The 21,780-nt window shown below is 41.7% G+C and overlaps 1 protein-coding gene across 3 annotated transcripts in view; it reads left to right on the top strand.

Annotated features, from left to right (window-relative positions):
* GOLGA4 (golgin A4) overlaps window positions 1-21,780 on the top strand; it is a 319,091-nt gene that overhangs the window by 238,441 nt on the left and 58,870 nt on the right. For all 3 annotated transcript variants that reach the window (XM_053714445.1, XM_053714446.1, XM_053714444.1), the window contains 2 exons: window positions 16,453-16,521; window positions 17,430-17,505. In XM_053714445.1, the coding sequence (XP_053570420.1) occupies window positions 16,453-16,521; window positions 17,430-17,505 (145 nt within the window). The remainder of the gene's footprint in view (window positions 1-16,452; window positions 16,522-17,429; window positions 17,506-21,780) is intronic.

Raw genomic sequence — 21,780 nt, 5'->3', positions numbered from 1 at the left:
GGAACCTTCAGACCAATTTTGGATCTAAAGATCTTAAACAAATTCCTCAGAGTTCCATCATTCAAGATGGAAACTATTCGAACCATCTTACCCATGATCCAAGAGGGTCAGTACATAACCACAGTGGACTTAAAGGATGCCTACCTTCACATTCCGATTAACAAGAATCATCATCGGTTCCTGAGATTTGCCTTTCTAGACAGGCATTACCAATTTGTAGCTCTTCCCTTCGGGTTGACTACAGCCCCAAGAATTTTTACAAAGGTTCTGGGCTCACTTCTGGCGGTTCTAAGACCGCGAGGCATAGCGGTGGCTCCTTATCTAGACGACATCCTGATACAGGCGTCAAGCTTTCAAATTGCCAAGTCTCATACAGAGATAGTTCTGGCATTTCTGAGGTCGCATGGGTGGAAAGTGAACGAAGAAAAGAGTTCTCTATCTCCTCTCACAAGGTTTCCTTCCTAGGGACTCTTATAGATTCTGTAGAAATGAAAATTTACCTGACGGAGTCCAGGTTATCAAAACTTCTAAATGCTTGCCGTGTTCTTCACTCCACTCCGCGCCCTGCGGTGGCTCAGTGCATGGAGGTAATCGGCTTAATGGTAGCGGCAATGGACATAGTGCCATTTGCGCGCCTGCATCTCAGACCGCTGCAATTATGCATGCTCAGTCAGTGGAATGGGGATTACACAGATTTGTCCCCTCTACTAAATCTGGATCAGGAAACCAGAGATTCTCTTCTCTGGTGGTTATCTCGGGTCCACCTGTCCAAGGGTATGACCTTTCGCAGACCAGATTGGACGATTGTAACAACAGATGCCAGCCTTCTAGGTTGGGGTGCAGTCTGGAACTCCCTGAAGGCTCGGGGATCATGGACTCAGGAGGAGAAACTCCTCTCAATAAATATTCTGGAGTTAAGAGCAATATTCAGTGCTCTTCTAGCTTGGCCTCAGTTAGCAATCCTGAGGTTAATCAGATTTCAGTCGGACAACATCACGACTGTGGCTTACATCAACCATCAAGGGGGAACCAGGAGTTCCCTAGCGATGTTAGAAGTCTCCAAGATAATTTGCTGGGCAGAGTCTCACACCTATCAGCAATCCATATCCCAGGTGTAGAGAACTGGGAGGCGGATTTTCTAAGTCGTCAGACTTTTCATCCGGGGGAGTGGGAACTCCATCCGGAGGTGTTTGCTCAATTGGTTCATTGTTGGGGCAAACCAGAACTGGATCTCATGGCGTCTCTCCAGAACGCCAAGCTTCCTTGTTACGGATCCAGGTCCAGGGACCCAGAAGCGACGCTGATAGATGCTCTAGCAGCTCCTTGGTTCTTCAACCTGGCTTATGTGTTTCCACTGTTTCCTCTGCTCCCTCGACTGATTGCCAAAATCAGACAGGAGAGGGCATCAGTGATTCTGATAGCGCCTGCGTGGCCACGCAGGACCTGGTATGCAGACCTAGTGGACATGTCATCCTTTCCACCATGGACTCTGCCTCTGAGACAAGACCTTCTCATACAAGGTCCTTTCAATTATCCGAATCTAATTTCTCTGAGACTGACTGCATGGAGATTTAACGCTTGATCCTATCAAAGCGTGGCTTCTCCGAGTCAGTCATTGATACCTTAATGCAGGCACGAAAGCCTGTCACCAGGAAAATCTACTACAAGATATGGCGTAAATATCTTCATTGGTGTGAATCCAAGAATTACTCATGGAGTAGGGTTAGGATTTCTAGGATATTGTCCTTCCTCCAAGAGGGTTTGGACAAAGGATTATCAGCTAGTTCTTTAAAGGGACAGATTTCTGCTCTGTCTATTCTTTTACACAAGCGTCTGGCAGAAGTTTCAGACGTTCAGGCATTTTGTTAGGCTTTAGTTAGAATTAAGCCTGTGTTTAAACCTGTTGCTCCTCCATGGAGCTTAAACTTGGTTCTTAAAGTTCTTCAAGGGGTTCCGTTTGAACCCCTTCATTCTATTGATATCAAACTTCTATCATGGAAAGTTCTGTTTCTGATGGCTATTTCCTCGGCTCGAAGAGTCTCGGAGTTATCTGCCTTACATTGTGATTCTCCTTATCTAATCTTTCATTCAGATAAAGTAGTTCTGCGTACAAAACCTGGGCTTTTACCCAAGGTGGTTTCTAACAAGAATATCAATCAAGAGATTGTTGTTCCATCATTATGTCCTAATCCTTCTTCAAAGAAGGAACGTCTTTTGCATAATCTAGACGTAGTCCGTGCCTTGAAGTTTTACTTACAAGCTACTAAAGATTTTCGTCAAACATCTAACCTGTTTGTTGTTTACTCTGGACAGAGGAGAGGTCAAAAGGCCTTGGCAACCTCTCTTTCTTTTTGGCTTTGGAGTATAATCCATTTAGTCTATGAGACTGCTGGACAGCAGCCCCCTGAAAGGATTACAGCTCATTCTACTAGAGCTGTGGATTCCACCTGGGCCTTTAAAAATGAGGCTTCTGTTGAACAGATTGGGCAAGGCTGCGACTTGGTCTTCACTTCATACCTTTTCCAAATTTTACAAATTTGATACTTTTGCTTCTTCGGAGGCTGTTTTTGGGAGAAAGGTTCTACAGGCAGTGGTTCCTTCCGTTTAAGTTCCTGCCTTGTCCCTCCCATCATCCGTGTACTTTAGCTTTGGTATTGGTATCCCACAAGTAATGGATGATCCGTGGACTGGATACACTTAACAAGAGAAAACATAATTTATGCTTACCTGATAAATTTATTTCTCTTGTAGTGTATCCAGTCCACGGCCCGCCCTGTCCTTTTAAGGCAGGTCTAAATTTTAATTAAACTACAGTCACCACTGCACCCTATGGTTTCTCCTTTCTCGGCTTGTTTCGGTCGAATGACTGGATATGGCAGTGAGGGGAGGAGCTATATAGCAGCTCTGCTGTGGGTGATCCTCTTGCAACTTCCTGTTGGGAAGGAGAATATCCCACAAGTAATGGATGATCCGTGGACTGGATACACTACAAGAGAAATAAATTTATCAGGTAAGCATAAATTATGTTTTTTCTTTAACCTTTTCTTGCTCTCTTTAAAGGGATACTAAACCCATGTGTTTGTTTCTTTCATGATTCAGATAGAGCATGCTTTTTAAAGCAACTTTCTAATTTACTCCTATTAATAATTTTTCTTTGTTCTCTTGCTATCTTTATTTGAAAAAACAGGAATCTAAACTAACGAGCCGGCCCATTTTTTGTTCAGAACCTGGGTTGTACTTGCTGATTGGTGGTTAAATGTAGTCACCAATCAGCTTGTGCTATCCAGGGTCTTGAACCAAAAATGGGCCAGCTCCTTAGCTTAGATTCCTGCTTTTTCAAATAAAGAGAACGAAGAAAAAAATAATAGGAGTAAATTAGAAAGTTGCTTAAAATTCCATGCTCCATCTGAATTATGAAAGAAAAAAATTGGGTTTAGTGTATGGCACATAAAACCCATACTTTTTATCATATATTTTGCAATATGGCAGGGCTCCATATATGTATTCAAGATCTAGGTCCAGCCCTTTTGCCATTATTATATATTACTAGTGGTAAAGCCTGTGTACACTGGCCAAAATGTTTAATGGAAGAAATAAACCTATCCTTGTATCCCTATTGCTCTGTCCCTATCCCTCTATCCCTATCCCTCTATCCCTGTCCCTCTATCCCCCTGTCCCTATCCCTCTGTCCCTATCTCCCTCTCCTTCTGTCCCTCTCCCTCTGTCCCTATAGCTCTGTCCCTATCCCTCGGTCCCTGTCCCTATCATTACCCCTATCCCTCGGTCCCTGTCCCTATCATTACCCCTGTCCCTCTGTCCCTATACTCCTGTCTTTCTTCCTATCCTTCTGTCCCTATCCCTCTGTCCCTCTCCCTCTATCCCCCTGTCTCTATCCCTCTGTCCCTATCTCCCTCTCCTTCTGTCCCTCTCCCTCTGTCCCTATAGTTCTGTCCCTATCCCTCGGTCCCTGTCCCTATCATTACCCCTATCCCTTGGTCCCTGTCCCTATCATTACCTCTGTCCCTCTGTCCCTATACCCCTGTCTTTCTTCCTATCCTTCTGTCCCTATCCCTCTGTCTCTGTCCCTCTCCCTATCCTTCTGTCCCTATCCCTCTGTCCCTCTCCCTATCCTTCTGTCCCTATCCCTCTGTCCCTGATCCCCCCCTCAAACAGCTCTCTACCCCCGCCCCACTTCTAACGATTGCCGCCATCTTAGGTACTGGCAGCTGCCTGCCAGTACCTATAACCCCCTTTTTTTTATACTTCTTTTTTTTTTTAAATTCTGTAGTGTAGTGGTCCCACCACCTCCCCCCCCTCCCACGATCACCATTTAGTCCTCCCCTGCACCCCCAGACCCCTTTTCTGTAGTGTAGCTGCCCCATCCCTCCCTGTTCCTTTAATTTCTGTAGCGTAGCCTCCCACTCCCTTCCCTCCCCCCTCCTCTGCTGAGCCGCCCACTCCTCCTACCGGCACCAGCATTAGATCATTACAGACGGTGACACACACAGTGTCACCGTCTGTAATGATCAGGCATCTGCCCTCATATAAAGCCGGAGCACCGATCGCGCTCCGGCTTAATATGCGGCAGATGCCTGAAGCTTCAGGAGCTCCAGCTTTCAGCTGTAATAACAGCTAAGAGTGCTGGAGCTTCCTGAAGCTGTCTCGCACTGCAGGCTGCGGGCGCAACTGATGACGGCGACGGGCACATTACAAATGCGATTATAGTATAGATTATATATATTATATAGTCCCCAAGATATCTATAAGTGCCCCCACTTCCCTCTGCTGGCTGCCACCAGTTGCAACTACAGTTTAGCTTGGTGAGGCTGGATTTTTCTAGGTCTTGCAGTTGTAAAATACAAATCAAACTTTTATTAGGTTATTATATAATATGTATGTGTGTAATTTAAAAAAGACATATTTCCATCTAAAGGGGAGGAGAGTCCACGGCTTCATTCATTACTTGTGGGAATTAAGAACCTGGCCACCAGGAGGAGGCAAAGACACCCCAGCCAAAGGCTTAAATACCTCCCCCACTCCCCTCATCCCCCAGTCATTCTTTGCCTTTCGTCACAGGAGGTGGCAGAGAGGTGCCGGAGATGCAGAGGGAGCTTCCGTTTGCGACACCATCCCGACTCATATTAACAGCTCCTATTGCAATCGGTGTTGTTGAGTTTTGCAGATTGCTTTCTTCTCTCAAGTCCATGTCAGGAACGCTGCTACCAACTGTCACACTTGAAGGGTCCTATTCCACGGCGTAGATTCTGGTAAGATCGTTTCATTTTTACATAATGATAACACAGAAGTCGGGGCCACAGTGTGGCGCCTTTATCTTTATAGAATCATGGGGTAATATTCCTATAAGGGGATTATTGAACAGGGGGGGTATGTACATGATGAGTTTATTATGTGATTGCTGTCCTATGTGTTAGGACGCAGCTCTGGCATTTTTGTGAAACTGCCAGGTTCTCTTCCGGGATTTTTTGCATTGTCTTTTTTTGGCGCATTTTCTCCTGGGCAGGGGCTGTCCTGCGCAGACATCCTTGTGACCGGGTGGGGCTTCTTCACTTCCGGTCTGACCTGCAGCGGAGGAGACAAAGTGTTTTCTGAGGTCCGGGTCATAGGATGTGGTGAGTGCCTCGGCCATTGGTGGTTATAAAGGTGCCTGTTTAATCTTTTTTTTCTAAAATCTATGGAGGATTCTGACGCGTTAGAGGGTACTCCCTCTTTAACTAAGTCTTATACCTGTGTTTATTGTGAGGTTTTGGTAGATCAGCCTGCGCAACTGTGTTCCACATGCCTTGAGAAAGCTACGACTTCCAAACATAAGAGAATGTCTAGCACTACTGAGCCGTCCACCTCTGAGGGATCTCCGTCCCATGAGGTGCATTTCCCAATGGTGTCCCCTATCTCACATGCAGCACCCCAGTGTCCGACTGTTACCGCTTCGGGGGAGATTGCTTGGCCGCTGGATTTTGCAGACCAGCTTGAAACGGCAGTCGCTAAGGTGATCCATGCTTTGCTGCTTTCTGCTAAGCACAAGCGTAGAGCTTTTCATAGCGGCCCAACCCAGGATTTGTCTCTGTCGAACGCCCCAGAGGGGATGTACGATGACGAGGCCCAGTCCGACGTATCGGGAGAGGTCTTTCGTGGTCGGAGTCCGTGTCATCTAAACCTCCGGCAGTGGAGGAACCAGGTTTTCCGTTTAAGATAAAGAACTTGCGTTCCGGAACCCAAGCTTCCAGAGGAGCCTTCCATTCCTAAGTTGGATAAGGTTTACGACGACAGGGTGGTTCCTCAGACTTTCCCAGTTCCTGTAAAGATGGCGAACATTATAAAGAACGAGTGGGAGCGGTTAGGTTCTTCCTTTTCTCCTTCTTCTCAATTTAAAAAGCTTTTCCCCGTTCCGGAGGTCCAGCTAGAGTTGTGTGGGACCATTCCCAAGGTGGTCCCACACACCACCTTGGGAATGGTCCATGCTCCATGCTCGCTAAGCGCACAACAATTCCTTTAGATGATAGTTCTTCTTTCAAGGAGCCTATGGATAAGAAGTTGGAAAACATGTTACGAAAGATGTTTCAACACACAGGGTTTGTTTTTCAACCGGCAGCGGCTGTAGCCGCGGTTGCTGAAGCTGCATCATATTGGTGTGATTCCTTATTTGATATGATTGAGGGTGATCCCTCTTTCGAGGAAGTGCAGGAAAAGATTAATGCCCTAAAGTTGGCCAATTCCTTAATTCATGACGCTAATTATCAAATTATCTGCCTGAATGCCAAGGTATCAGGTTTTTCGGTTCTAGCTCGCAGAGCTCTGTGGCTAAAATCTTGGTCGGTGGACATGACCTCCAAGACGAGGCTGCTGTCTTTGCCTTTTAAGGGCAAGATCCCGTTCAGTCCATGTTTGGACTCTATTATATCCACGGTTACAGGAAGCAAGGTTGTCTTCCTTCCCCAGGATAAGAAGGCGAAACCTAAGGGAAGTCCTCTCCGCCCAGGGGCAGATTCCTTCTGTCAAACTTGTCTTCAAGGCTGGAAAAAAGAGAGGCCTTTCTGGGTTGTGTATGAGATCTCGTCGCTCTAGGGGTTATTGTACCAGTACCCCAGGCAGAGAGGGGTCTAGGGTATTACTCCAATTTGTTTGTGGTCCCAAAGAAGGAGGGCACGTTCCGCCCGATTCTGGACCTCAAATGTCTGAACAGGTTTCTGTCCATTTCATAGTTCAAAATGGAAACAATCAGATCCATTCTGCCCCTAGTTCAAGAGGGGCAGCTAATGACCTCTATAGACTTGAGGGATGCCTACCTTCATGTTCCGATTCACAGGGATCATGTTAGGTTCTCAGATTTGCCTTTCTGGATCAGCATTTCCAGTTCGTGGCCCTCCCTTTCGGTCTGTCAACGGCCCCGAGAGTCTTCACCAAGGTTCTGGGGGCCCTTCTAGCAGTAACCAGATCCCAGGGCATCGCGTTGGCGACATACCTGGATGACATTCTGGTTCAGGCACCGTCATTCCATCTGGCAGAGGCCCACACCAGGTTCCTGTTACAGTTACTTGAATCTCATGGTTGGAAGATCAATCTCGAGAAGAGTTCTCTGGTTCCCTGTACTAGAGTAGAGTTCTTGGGCACGATCATAGACTCCATGTCCATGAAGATCTTTCTCACGGACAAGCGACGCTCAAAGATGACGTCTACCTGTCTTGCCCTTCAGTCTACAGTGAGACCATCTGTAGCTCAGTGCATGGAAATGATTGGGCTCATGGTCTCCAGCATGGACATCATTCTATTCGCCAGGTTTCATCTCAGACCACTTCAATTGTGCATGTTGAGACAGTGGAACGGCGATCATTCCGATCTTTCGCAGCCGATATACATGGATGCGCGGATTCGGATTTCTCTCCTCTGCTGGATCCGCCTGGATCACCTGTCCATGGGGACAACCTTCCTGAGGCCATCCTGGGAGATTGTTACCACGGACGCGAGTCTTTCAGGATGGGGAGCTGTTTGGGGTGCCAGGATGGCACAGGGGAAGTGGTCTCGCTCAGAGGCTCTTCTTCCAATAAATATTCCGGCGCTTCGAGCGATCTACAGCGCTCTGAAGGCGTGGCCTCGTCTGAGGGACTTCAGATTTATCAGGTTCCAGTCGGACAATATTTCCTCGGTGGCTTACATCAACCACCAGGGAGGCACGAAGAGCTCCTTGGCAATGAGGGAGATGTCTCAGATACTGGAGTGGGCGGAGTCCCACAACGGTTCGCTTTCTGCGATCCACATCCCGGGTGTGGTCAACTGGGAAGCGGATTTTCTCAGCAGACAGACTTTTCATCCGGGGGAATGGTTTCTTCACCCCAAAGTGTTTGCAGAGATTTGTCTCAGATGGGGGACGCCGGAGATCGATCTCATTGCGTCAAGGTTGAATTGCAAGCTCCCCCGATACGGATCGAGGTCGAGGGACCTCCAGGCGGAGCTAATAGACGCATTGGCAATGCCTTGGGGATTTGGTCTAGTATACATATTTCCTCCGTTACTGCTTCTTCCTCGTGTAGTGGCGCGTATAAAGCAGGAGAGAGCATCATCCATTCTGATTGCTCCTTTGGGGCCGAGGAGGAGTTGGTTTGCTGATCTGGTGGGGATGTCATCCTCTCCGCCGTGGAGGTTACCCTGTCGCAGGGATCTGCTAGAGCAGGGTCCTTTACAACATCAAAATCTCGATTCTCTGAGACTGACTGCGTGAAGATTGAACGCTTAGTCTTGGCAAAAAGGTTTTTTTCTGAGAAGGTGATTGACACTCTAGTTCAGGCAAGAAAGCCGGTCACTCGTTGCATCTATCATAAGGTGTGGAGGACTTACTTGTCCTGGTGTGAGAGTCATGGCGTGTCCAGGATTTTGTCTTTTCTTCAAGAGGGTTTGGAGAAGGGTCTCGCCGCTAGTTCCCTAAAGGATCAAATTTCTGCGTTATCTGTTCTGTTACATAGGGGACTCGCTGATCTCCCTGACATCCAATCCTTTGTTCAGGCTCTGTCTAGGATCAGGCCTGTCTTTAAGCAGTCTGCTTCCCCTTGGAGCCTAAATTTGGTACTTAAGGTCTTGCAGAAGGTTCCGTTTGAACCTATGCATTCTGTTGACATAAGGATTCTTTCATGGAAGGTTCTCTTTCTGCTGGCCATCGCATCGGCACGCAGAGTTTCGGAGCTGGCGGCCTTGCAATATGAGTCCCCATATCTGGTGTTTCATGCGGATAAGGCTGTTCTTCGCACTGGCTTTGGGTTTCTCCCCAAGGTTGTGTCTAACCGTAACATCAATCAGGAGTTGTTCCTTCCTTGTGTCCTAATCCTTCTTCTCCTAAGGAGAGGTTACTTCATAATCTGGATGTGGTTCGTGCTTTGAAATTCTATCTTCAGGCCACAAAGAATTTTAGACAATCTAAATCACTTTTTGTTTTGTATTCAGGGAAGCTCAGGGGTCAGAGGGCTTCTGCTACTTCTTTGTCTTTTTTGGCTGAGGAGCTTGTTCCGCTTGGCCTATGAGACAGCGGGACATAAGCCTCCTCAGAGGATTACGGCTCACTCCACTAGAGCGGTAGCTTCATCTTGGGTTTTCAAAAATGAGGCTTCTATGGAGCAGATTTTCAAGGCGGCTACCTGGTCCTCCTTGCATACCTTCACTAAGTTTTACAAATTTGACGTCTTTGCTTCTGCGGAAGCTGTTTTTGGGAGAAAGGTTCTACAGGCTGTGATGCCCTCAGATTAAGGGCCCGCCTTTTACCCTCCCGGTTTCATTCAGTGTCCTCTAGAGCTTGGGTATATGTTCCCACAAGTAATGAATGAAGCCGTGGACTCTCCTCCCCTTTAGATGGAAAACATAAATTATGCTTACCTGATAATTTTATTTTCATTGTGGGAGGAGAGTCCATGGCCCCCGCCCGTATCTCCGATGGGCGGACCAAAATGTAATATATTCTTCTGGCACTATTTACACCCTAATGTTTCTCCTACTGTTCCTTGTTCCCTCGGCAGAATGACTAGGGGATGAGGGGAGTGGGGGAGGTATTTAAGCCTTTGGCTGGGGTGTCTTTGCCTCCTCCTGGTGGCCAGGTTCTTAATTCCCACAAGTAATAAATAAATCCGTGGACTCTCCTCCCCACGATGGAAATAAAATTATCAGGTAAGCATAATTTATGTTTTCTTCTTGTTAAAGTGCAACACACTAAGATCTGTGAAAATCCAGAATGCACATGTCTAATATATATATATATATATATATATATATATATACAGACACACAAACACACATAATAGTTTATATAATATTATGTAGATGATATAGGGATGGCCCAAATGTATGGACTGCCTCTTAAGATATTGAATTTGTTAAGCCCTGTCAGAATGCAAAAAAAAATAATATATCTGTGTGTGTGTGTAGTGTCTATTACATGCAGTTATATGAAAATTGGTGTACACTGTCTCTTTCATTAAGACAATATGGAATAATATAAAAGGTTAACACTGTTATTGTGCTCATGTTGAAGTCACTGACAGTTGGTTTTATTTAATTGAATGCTTTAATATTTACATATTGTGTTTTCTTTCATGTAATTAGCAAGAGTCCATGAGCTAGTGACGTATGGGATATACATTCCTACCAGGAGGGGCAAAGTTTCCCAAACCTCAAAATGCCTATAAATACACCCCTCACCACACCCACAATTCAGTTTTACAAACTTTGCCTCCGATGGAGGTGGTGAAGTAAGTTTGTGCTAGATTCTACGTTGATATGCGCTCCGCAGCAAGTTGGAGCCCGGTTTTCCTCTCAGCGTGCAGTGAATGTCAGAGGGATGTGAGGAGAGTATTGCCTATTTGAATGCAGTGATCTCCTTCTACGGGGTCTATTTCATAGGTTCTCTGTTATCGGTCGTAGAGATTCATCTCTTACCTCCCTTTTCAGATCGACGATATACTCTTATATATACCATTACCTCTGCTGATTCTCGTTTCAGTACTGGTTTGGCTATCTGCTATATGTAGATGAGTGTCCTGGGGTAAGTAAGTCTTATTTTCTGTGACACTCCAAGCTATGGTTGGGCACTTTGTTTATAAAGTTCTAAATATATGTATTCAAACATTTATTTGCCTTGACTCAGAATGTTCAACTTTCCTTATTTTCAGACAGTTTCATATTTGGGATAATGCATTTTAATTTAACATTTTTCTTACCTTAAAATTTGACTTTTTCCCTGTGGGCTGTTAGGCTCGCGGGGGCTGAAAATGCTTCAGTTTATTGCGTCATTCTTGGCGCGGACTTTTTTGGCGCAAAAAATTCTATTTCGTTTCCGGCGTCATACGTGTCGCCGGAAGTTGCGTCATTTTTTGACGTTATTTTGCGCCAAAAATGTCGGCGTTCCGGATGTGGCGTCATTTTTGGCGCCAAAAAGCATTTAGGCGCCAAATAATGTGGGCGTCTTATTTGGCGCGAAAAAATATGGGCGTCGCTTTTGTCTCCACATTATTTAAGTCTCATTTTTTATTGCTTCTGGTTGCTAGAAGCTTGTTCTTTGGCATTTTTTCCCATTCCTGAAACTGTCATTTAAGGAATTTGATCAATTTTGCTTTATATATATGTTGTTTTTTCTCTTACATATTGCAAGATGTCTCACGTTGCATCTGAGTCAGAAGATACTACAGGAAAATCGCTGTCAAGTGCTGAATCTACCAAAGCTAAGTGTATCTGCTGTAAACTTTTGGTAGCTATTCCTCCAGCTGTTGTTTGTATTGATTGTCATGACAAACTTGTTAAAGCAGATAATATTTCCTTTAGTAAAGTACCATTGCCTGTTGCAGTTCCTTCAACATCTAAGGTGCAGAATGTTCCTGATAATATAAGAGATTTTGTTTCTGAATCCATAAAGAAGGCTATGTCTGTTATTTCTCCTTCTAGTAAACGTAAAAAATCTTTTAAAACTTCTCTCCCTACAGATGAATTTTTAAATGAACATCGTCATTCTGATTCTGATGATTCCTCTGGTTCAGAGGATTCTGTCTCAGAGGTTGATGCTGATAAATCTTCATATTTATTTAAAATGGAATTTATTCGTTCTTTACTTAAAGAAGTACTAATTGCTTTAGAAATAGAGGATTCTGGTCCTCTTGATACTAATTCTAAACGTTTAGATAAGGTATTTAAAGCTCCTGTGGTTATTCCAGAAGTTTTTCCTGTTCCTAATGCTATTTCTGCAGTAATTTCCAAAGAATGGGATAATTTGGGTAATTCATTTACTCCTTCTAAACGTTTTAAGCAATTATATCCTGTGCCGTCTGACAGATTAGAATTTTGGGACAAGATCCCTAAAGTTGATGGGGCTATTTCTACCTTGCTACGTACTATTCCTACGTCAGATGGTACTTCGTTTAAGGATCCTCTAGATAGGAAAATTGAATCCTTTCTAAGAAAAGCTTATCTGTGTTCAGGTAATCTTCTTAGACCTGCTATATCTTTGGCTGATGTTGCTGCAGCTTCAACTTTTTGGTTGGAAACTTTAGCGCAACAAGTAACACATCGTGATTCTCATGATATTATTCTTCTTCTTCAGCATGCTAATAATTTTATCTGTGATGCCATTTTTGATATTATCAGAGTTGATGTCAGGTTTATGTCTCTAGCTATTTTAGCTAGAAGAGCTTTATGGCTTAAAACTTGGAATGCTGATATGGCTTCTAAATCAACTTTACTTTCCATTTCTTTCCAGGGTAACAAATTATTTGGTTCTCAGTTGGATTCCATTATTTCAACTGTTACTGGTGGGAAAGGAACTTTTTTACCACAGGATAAAAAATCTAAAGGTAAAAACAGGGCTAATAATCGTTTTCGTTCCTTTCGTTTCAACAAAGAACAAAAGCCTGATCCTTCATCCTCAGGAGCAGTTTCAGTTTGGAGACCATCTCCAGTCTAGAATAAATCCAAGCCAGCTAGAAAGGCAAAGCCTGCTTCTAAGTCCACATGAAGGTGCGGCCCTCATTCCAGCTCAGCTGGTAGGGGGCAGGTTACGTTTTTTCAAGGAAATTTGGATCAATTCTGTTCACAATCTTTGGATTCAGAGCATTGTTTCAGAAGGGTACAGAATTGGTTTCAAGTTGAGACCTCCTGCAAAGAGATTTTTTCTTTCCCGTGTCCCAGTAAATCCAGTAAAAGCTCAAGCATTTCTGAAATGTGTTTCAGATCTAGAGTTGACTGGAGTAATTATGCCAGTTCCAGTTCCGGAACAGGGGATGGGGTTTTATTCAAATCTCTTCATTGTACCAAAGAAGGAGAATTCTTTCAGACCAGTTCTGGATCTAAAAATATTGAATCATTATGTAAGGATACCAACATTCAAGATGGTAACTGTAAGGACTATCTTACCTTTTGTTCAGCAAGGGAATTATATGTCCACAATAGATTTACAGGATGCATATCTGCATATTCCGATTCATCCAGATCATTATCAGTTCCTGAGATTCTCGTTTCTGGACAAGCATTACCAGTTTGTGGCTCTGCCGTTTGGCCTAGCTACAGCTCCAAGAATTTTTACAAAGGTTCTCGGTGCCCTGCTGTCTGTAATCAGAGAACAGGGTATTGTGGTATTTCCTTATTTGGACGATATCTTGGTACTTGCTCAGTCTTTACATTTAGCAGAATCTCATACGAATCGACTTGTGTTGTTTCTTCAAGATCATGGTTGGAGGATCAATTTACCAAAAAGTTCTTTGATTCCTCAGACAAGGGTAACCTTTCTGGGTTTCCAGATGGATTCAGTGTCCATGACTCTGTCTTTAACAGACAAGAGACGTCTAAAGTTGATTGCAGCTTGTCGAAACCTTCAGTCACAATCATTCCCTTCGGTAGCCTTATGCATGGAAATTCTAGGTCTTATGACTGCTGCATCGGACGCGATCCCCTTTGCTCGTTTTCACATGCGACCTCTTCAGCTCTGTATGCTGAAGCAATGGTGCAAGGATTACACGAAGATATCTCAATTAATATCTTTAAAACCGATTGTTCGACACTCTCTAACATGGTGGACAGATCACCATCGTTTAATTCAGGGGGCTTCTTTTGTGCTTCCGACTTGGACTGTAATTTCAACAGATGCAAGTCTCACAGGTTGGGGAGCTGTGTGGGGATCTCTGACGGCACAAGGAGTTTGGGAATCTCAGGAGGTGAGATTACCGATCAATATTTTGGAACTCCGTGCAATTTTCAGAGCTCTTCAGTTTTGGCCTCTTCTGAAGAGAGAATCGTTCATTTGTTTTCAGACAGACAATGTCACAACTGTGGCATACATCAATCATCAAGGAGGGACTCACAGTCCTCTGGCTATGAAAGAAGTATCTCGAATTTCGGTTTGGGCGGAATCCAGCTCCTGTCTAATCTCTGCGGTTCATATCCCAGGTGTAGACAATTGGGAAGCGGATTATCTCAGTCGCCAAACATTGCATCCGGGCGAATGGTCTCTTCACCCAGAGGTATTTCTTCAGATTGTTCAAATGTGGGAACTTCCAGAAATAGATCTGATGGCGTCCCATCTAAACAAGAAACTTCCCAGGTATCTGTCCAGATCCCGGGATCCTCAGGCGGAGGCAGTGGATGCATTATCACTTCCTTGGAAGTATCATCCTGCCTATATCTTTCCGCCTCTAGTTCTTCTTCCAAGAGTAATCTCCAAGATTCTGAAGGAATGCTCGTTTGTTCTGCTGGTTGCTCCGGCATGGCCTCACAGGTTTTGGTATGCGGATCTTGTCCGGATGGCCTCTTGCCAACCGTGGACTCTTCCGTTAAGACCAGACCTTCTGTCACAAGGTCCCTTTTTCCATCAGGATCTGAAATCCTTAAATTTAAAAGGTATGGAGATTGAACGCTTAATTCTTGGTCAAAGAGGTTTCTCTGACTCTGTGATTAATACTATGTTACAGGCTCGTAATTCTGTATCTCGAGAGATATATTATAGAGTCTGGAAGACTTATATTTCTTGGTGTCTTTCTCATCATTTTTCCTGGCATTCTTTTAGAATACCGAGAATTTTACAGTTTCTTCAGGATGGTTTAGATAAGGGTTTGTCCGCAAGTTCTTTGAAAGGACAAATCTCTGCTCTTTCTGTTCTTTTTCACAGAAAGATTGCTATTCTTCCTGATATTCATTGTTTTGTACAAGCTTTGGTTCGTATAAAACCTGTCATTAAGTCAATTTCTCCTCCTTGGAGTTTGAATTTGGTTCTGGGAGCTCTTCAAGCTCCTCCGTTTGAACCTATGCATTCATTGGACATTAACTTACTTTCTTGGAAAGTTTTGTTCCTTTTGGCCATCTCTTCTGCCAGAAGAGTTTCTGAATTATCTGCTCTTTCTTGTGAGTCTCCTTTTCTGATTTTTCATCAGGATAAGGCGGTGTTGCGAACTTCTTTTGAATTTTTACCTAAAGTTGTGAATTCCAACAACATTAGTAGAGAAATTGTGGTTCCTTCATTATGTCCTAATCCTAAGAATTCTAAGGAGAAATCGTTGCATTCTTTGGATGTTGTTAGAGCTTTGAAATATTATGTTGAAGCTACGAAATCTTTTCGTAAGACTTCTAGTCTATTTGTTATCTTTTCCGGTTCTAGAAAAGGCCAGAAAGCTTCTGCCATTTCTTTGGCATCTTGGTTGAAATCTTTAATTCATCTTGCCTATGTTGAGTCGGGTAAAACTCCGCCTCAGAGAATTACAGCTCATTCTACTAGGTCAGTTTCTACTTCCTGGGCGTTTAGGAATGAAGCTTCGGTTGACCAGATCTGCAAAGCAGCAACTTGGTCCTCTTTGCATACTTTTACTAAATTCTACCATTTTGATGTATTTTCTTCTTCTGAAGCAGTTTTTGGTAGAAAAGTACTTCAGGCAGCGGTTTCAGTTTGAATCTTCTGCTTATGTTTTTCGTTAAACTTTATTTTGGGTGTGGATTATTTTCAGCAGGAATTGGCTGTCTTTATTTTATCCCTCCCTCTCTAGTGACTCTTGTGTGGAAAGATCCACATCTTGGGTAGTCATTATCCCATACGTCACTAGCTCATGGACTCTTGCTAATTACATGAAAGAAAACATAATTATGTAAGAACTTACCTGATAAATTCATTTCTTTCATATTAGCAAGAGTCCATGAGGCCCGCCCTTTTTTGTGGTGGTTATGATTTTGTATAAAGCACAATTTTTCCAATTCCTTATTTTATATGCTTTCGCACTTTTTTATCACCCCACTTCTTGGCTATTCGTTAAACTGAATTGTGGGTGTGGTGAGGGGTGTATTTATAGGCATTTTGAGGTTTGGGAAACTTTGCCCCTCCTGGTAGGAATGTATATCCCATACGTCACTAGCTCATGGACTCTTGCTAATATGAAAGAAATGAATTTATCAGGTAAGTTCTTACATAAATTATGTTTTTTCTCTATTCAGACACAGCTAGCGAAGAAAACGACACAACTAAATGGTGCCATATTGAATGAACAGGAGCTTAAAGAGAAGGTGAGAGATTTTTAAACATGTATATTTTGTCATTCATCAGCTTCTGTAGTTGAAATATGATATAATATTGCATTCCATTCTGAATTCTGTTACTACCAGATACCAATCTTTATGCATATTTATATGGTATCAATGTTTATGTTTAACCTACAAAGTATTAATACGATTTTTAGATTTAAGCAATAGTACCCATCATCATTGTTAAAGGGACAAGTTGGGATAGAGACAAAATATAATATGTGCTTTAATTATTTTACCTGCAAACTTATACTGCAGTGCCTCACCATTAACCCTTTCTTTTAAATTTCTGAATTGTACAGCTCTAACTCCCCCCACACAATTCCTTTTATGGCTGTATCTATCTTCACCTTTGCTTTGGTAGAATACAAGACTTTAACACTCATCTGCTGGAGCATACCTAGAAGCAAATAAGTTGCTGTGAACTCAGTTAAAATACAATGCCTGTGTTTCTGATGCTAAACACTGATAAGGGGGGTGGATCAGACTATTCCAGACAGCATAGCTATGTAACTTATTTTTGAAAATTATTTTAAAATACTTACCAGCAATTTTTAAACAGTTTTTTTATGCAAACTATTTTTACTTAATTATCCCTTTTAGAATATGCACAGATCTCAACGTGTTTTATGGCACTTGAAGATTGTAATAACATTTAAATTATCTTGTTTGATCAGCAGTTCTCGTTCTATTAAATTTTAACAATTAGTTGCACCAGGGGTTAAAAAATTGTACATATTTAAATACAGTAAATAAGTTCTGTCAATTAAAGTTTATATGCATGCCGTGACCCACAAAAAACAAAGAATAAAAATAAATTTTATATGTATTGTTTAAATATGTTCCCAGCATATTTTTTTCCGTTTTTTATTTTTTTTTTGTTAATAAAGATTAATACCTTAGAAGACCAACTGAACCGGTATACACAAAGTGTGTTTGTAACTCCTATGGGCACTCCGTATAGAGGTAAGTTTTATCATTTGTCCTTCAAAGATATGTAGTTACATTAATCATAGCTTCAGGCTCTATACCACATAATATGGACAGACATATATAGAAAATATATATATATTTTTTTAATTTTCTTAAGTCTTTTTGCTTTAGCAATTTCCTATTAAGTGTTTTTGTTTTAGGAATTTCCTATTTGTGGTGTGGCATGCTAAATTGTGCATAGACAATAAAAGTGATCTTCCCCATTGTTCTCATTTATATTGTGCTGTAATCGTTTACGTAAATTATGTACAAGGTGATTAGGTTTTGTAGGGTGAGGGAGTTTAATTAGAATTTCTATTTAATTTGGGATCTTTAACACTAGTATTAACATTTTAATTTTCTACTTTTTCATTACGTGTGTGCTTGCGTGATGAGCATGAGCTGTCAGTGTGTGCATAGTGTAGTGTTTGTGTGATGAGTGAGTAGTGTGTATAGTGTTTCTATGTTGTGGGTGTACTTTGTGTGTGGTATATAGTGTTTGTGTACCATGTGTGCAGTTTTGTGTGTCTTTATGGTGTTTGTGTAGTGCATGTGCAATGTGTGGCTTATGCATAGTGTTTAACCTCTACTTAAACATATATACAAATGACAGAACACGGCTGCAGGCATTCACTGCCCTCCAGTTTACAGTATGATGCAGACGCATATCTGTAACTACAACTAGGGTACTGTGGCATATATAATACGTAAGTGGGAGTCAAGCTACATACATTGTTTACTATTAAACAAAAAAATGTAGACAATTTAAATACATAAAAACTTTGGGAGTAATTTTTTTGTGCTAAGTTTCCAATACATTGTATAACAAAACAAACAAAAAAAAAAAACATGAAAATTTCCAAATTATTCACCCCCAATCCTACATAACTTATTAATAGTAAAATATGTAAGGCAGTTTTCTCCCCGGGACCTTTTTAATGGGTACACCAACCAGCTTATTTTACTGACCACCTGATTAAAATTGAAGCCAATATTAATAAAATGAGCTAATTTTACTGTTTCCCCCAATGTTTATTGCACAAATTATCATTAAATAAATCTATGTTAAAGTTTCAGTAAACCTATAATATAATGTTATATTAGTGTTATCGTTATAAAACCTTATATTTCCTTTGAATTTTTTTAAAATATGTCTGTTTTTCAGACCCGCTCTCTGTGCTCTTCTGAGCGGGTCTGTTTTTATTACACAGCGCATCGGGCCAGCTGTATAGTCACAGCCCGGCCCGACCGCGCCATAACACTAAGTACAGCTCGCTCCTGCTCTGTCTGACAGCTGGAGCGAGCTGCACTTAGTGTTATTGTGCGGTCGGGCCGGGCTGTGAATATACAGCTGGCTCGATGCGCTGTGTAATAAAAACAGACCCGCTCAGAAGAGCACAGAGAGCGGGTCTGAAAAACTGACATATTTTTAAAAAATTCAAAGGAAATATAAGGTTTTATAAAGATAACACTTATATAATGTTATATAATTCTGCACTATGTGCAGAATTATTTAACATTATTTTTTAGGTTTACTGTCCCTTTAAATTATGCAATTAAGTTGTGCTTTGGATAGCAGAAAATGTGATAATATTACAAAGTATTGCACTGCAGCTACTCGGTTTTCTTTATAGCGCCACCCAGTGGACAACTTTTTCTGTGGAAAACACTGTAATATAACAATTATATCTACATCCTATAATTCAGCTTCAGTGTTTTTATTAGTTACTTTAAAAAAAAAGTGTATTGGGTGCAGAAGAAACTATTTTAAAATGTATTACAGTTTAATTCAACTTTAATTGTGTTGCATAGCCTTTTCTTTTTTTTTTGTGAATAATTGGCCCCTTTTTTATTTGATTCAGATTTGGCAAATCATTCATTTTGTAACAATTATTTCACACAGAACATATTTTAAAAAGGTGTAGATAACATATCTTGAGTCCTTGAAAGCTTTATTTTTTTTTTAATCTAGCAGATTTTGTTTTATATGACAAAATCCAGATATGCTTCTTTGAAAGCTAGCAGACACTGCAGAATCTAATAATTATTTCTTGTGTTTAATAGTTGGCTACGTTTAAAACTCATACCTGGATAATTTGAAGCATGCTTTATTTCTCAAGTGAAGTGTATTCTGTCCAGCAGAAAACATTGATCTACTTCTTTCACTGAATTTGGAAAGTTTCCGTGAAACAGTTTCTTTTTATAATCCACACCAGTAGCAATCGCTTGGTTTTATTTTTTTTATTTTTAAAGTTCTCCCACAAGTGTAGAAAATTCACCTTCCTTTAAATGAGGGTCAACGTGGAAAACTGATCACCTACCCTAGTCGACTTACTTATATGGAGTTCCTTATTTCCAATACCCCCTGTAGTTTTTTGTTGATCATTCACTTTTAAGGATTATAGGCACTCATTACTCAATACCCTCCTTCTATGTTCGGGACAGACTTGGCATTTCTGGGGGGGGGGGATAGTAAGACACACACCATTGCAGGTGTTGTGTGGCAGGACAAAATAAAAGCAACATTTAAAAGGTTTTGGTTAATTGATGGTGTAACTGTAAACTTCCTGTGCTTTTTAATAATGTTTCTTTTACAAAGATATGACGAGTCCATGGATTTCATCCTTACTTGTGGGATATTAACCTCCTGCTAACAGGCTAAGTGGAAAAGAGCACCACAGCAGAGCTGTATATATAGCCCCTCCCCTTCCCCTCCACCCCCAGTCATTCTCTTTGCCTGTGTTATACTAGGAAGACATGGTAAAGTGAGGTGTTAGTTTTAGTTTCTTCAATCAAGAAGTTTTTTATTTTTAATGGTACCGGTTGTACTATTTTCCTCAGGGGGATATGGAAGAAGATTTCTGCCCTGAGGTTTGATGATCTTAGCATTTGTAACTAAGATCCACGCTGGTTCCCACAAGACTTCTGAAGGTAACCATGAGACATCTTCAGTGTGGAGACCGGTTTCATGCTACAAGCAGCGTTAAGGTATGTGCATCAGAACTGGCTGGCATTATTTCCCTGTATGGGAATGGGGTAAGCAGTAAAACCTATTTTAATAAGAGGGGTGTTACTGGAGTCCCTATTTTATATTTATCATTAGTTGATATTTGGGCAATATGTGACATGGGAGACAATATTAAAAACGATGTTTTATGTTTTTTATTTTTGGCACTTAAAACTTATTGGTTTTATGCTTGAGGGTTATATTGTGTGTGTATTTTTACTTTAGTGCAAAACTGCATTTCCATGCGGTGTTGTTTGGGCCTACTCTGACTTTTGACCTTAAGGGGTAGAGCCTATTTTGGCGCAATTTCTTCAGGCTTAGCAGCAGCAAACAGTAGCTCGGTGGCTCCTGGACTGTGTAGCTGGTCTGAAGGGTTGGAAACTTGATTCGAAGTACCCTGGGGGCAGGTAGGAGTGTATTTTTATCTATCTTTTGACTAGATGTTGATATAAGTACTTATAAAGCCTTATTTCTGCCCTTGCTTCTGGGTGCAGTAATTTTTGGATTAACCAACGATATTAAGTTAAATTTGGGAATAATTTAACGTTTTTTGTGCATTTTGGGAAAATTGTTCATTTTTTCTTTTCTTAAAGGCACAGTACACGTTTTTTCTGATGTTTATTTTATGCTATAAATAAGTGTTTAAACGACTTGTGGTATTACTAGTCTGTTCAACATGTCTGACATTAAGGTTTCTCATTGTTCTATGTGTTTAGAAGCTATTGTGCAACCCCCTCTAACATTGTGTAACTTTTGTACTGAAAGGGCTTTACAATGTAAAAAGCATATTTTAAATAAAGTAAGTGTGCCTAGGGATGATTCTCAGTCTGAAGAGAATCAGGATATGCCATCCAATTCTCCCCAAGTGTCACAACCTTTTATGCCCACACAAGCGATGCCTAGTACTTCTAGTGCGTCTAATTCCTTTACTCTTCAGGAGATGGCTGCAGTTATGTCAACTACCCTTACAGAGGTATTGTCTAAATTACCAGTGTTGCAGGGTAAACGCAGTAGGTCAAGTATTAATGTAAATACTGAATCCTCTGATGCTTTATTAGCTATTTCCGATGTTCCCTCACAGTGCTCTGAGTTGGGGGATCAGGGAATTACTGTCTGAGGACGAAATTTCTGATTCAGGGAATGTTTTGCCTCCGACAGATTTGGATGCTATGTCATTTAAATTTAAGCTTGAACACCTCCGCCTGTTGCTTAGGGAGGTTTTAGCGACTCTGGATGATTTTGATCCTATTGTGATTCCTCCA

Source organism: Bombina bombina, chromosome 5 (genome assembly GCF_027579735.1).
Source record: "Bombina bombina isolate aBomBom1 chromosome 5, aBomBom1.pri, whole genome shotgun sequence".
Lineage (NCBI taxonomy): Eukaryota > Metazoa > Chordata > Amphibia > Anura > Bombinatoridae > Bombina > Bombina bombina.
Note: the sequence above shows the minus strand (reverse complement) of the source record. Positions and strands in the feature narration are given on the sequence as shown.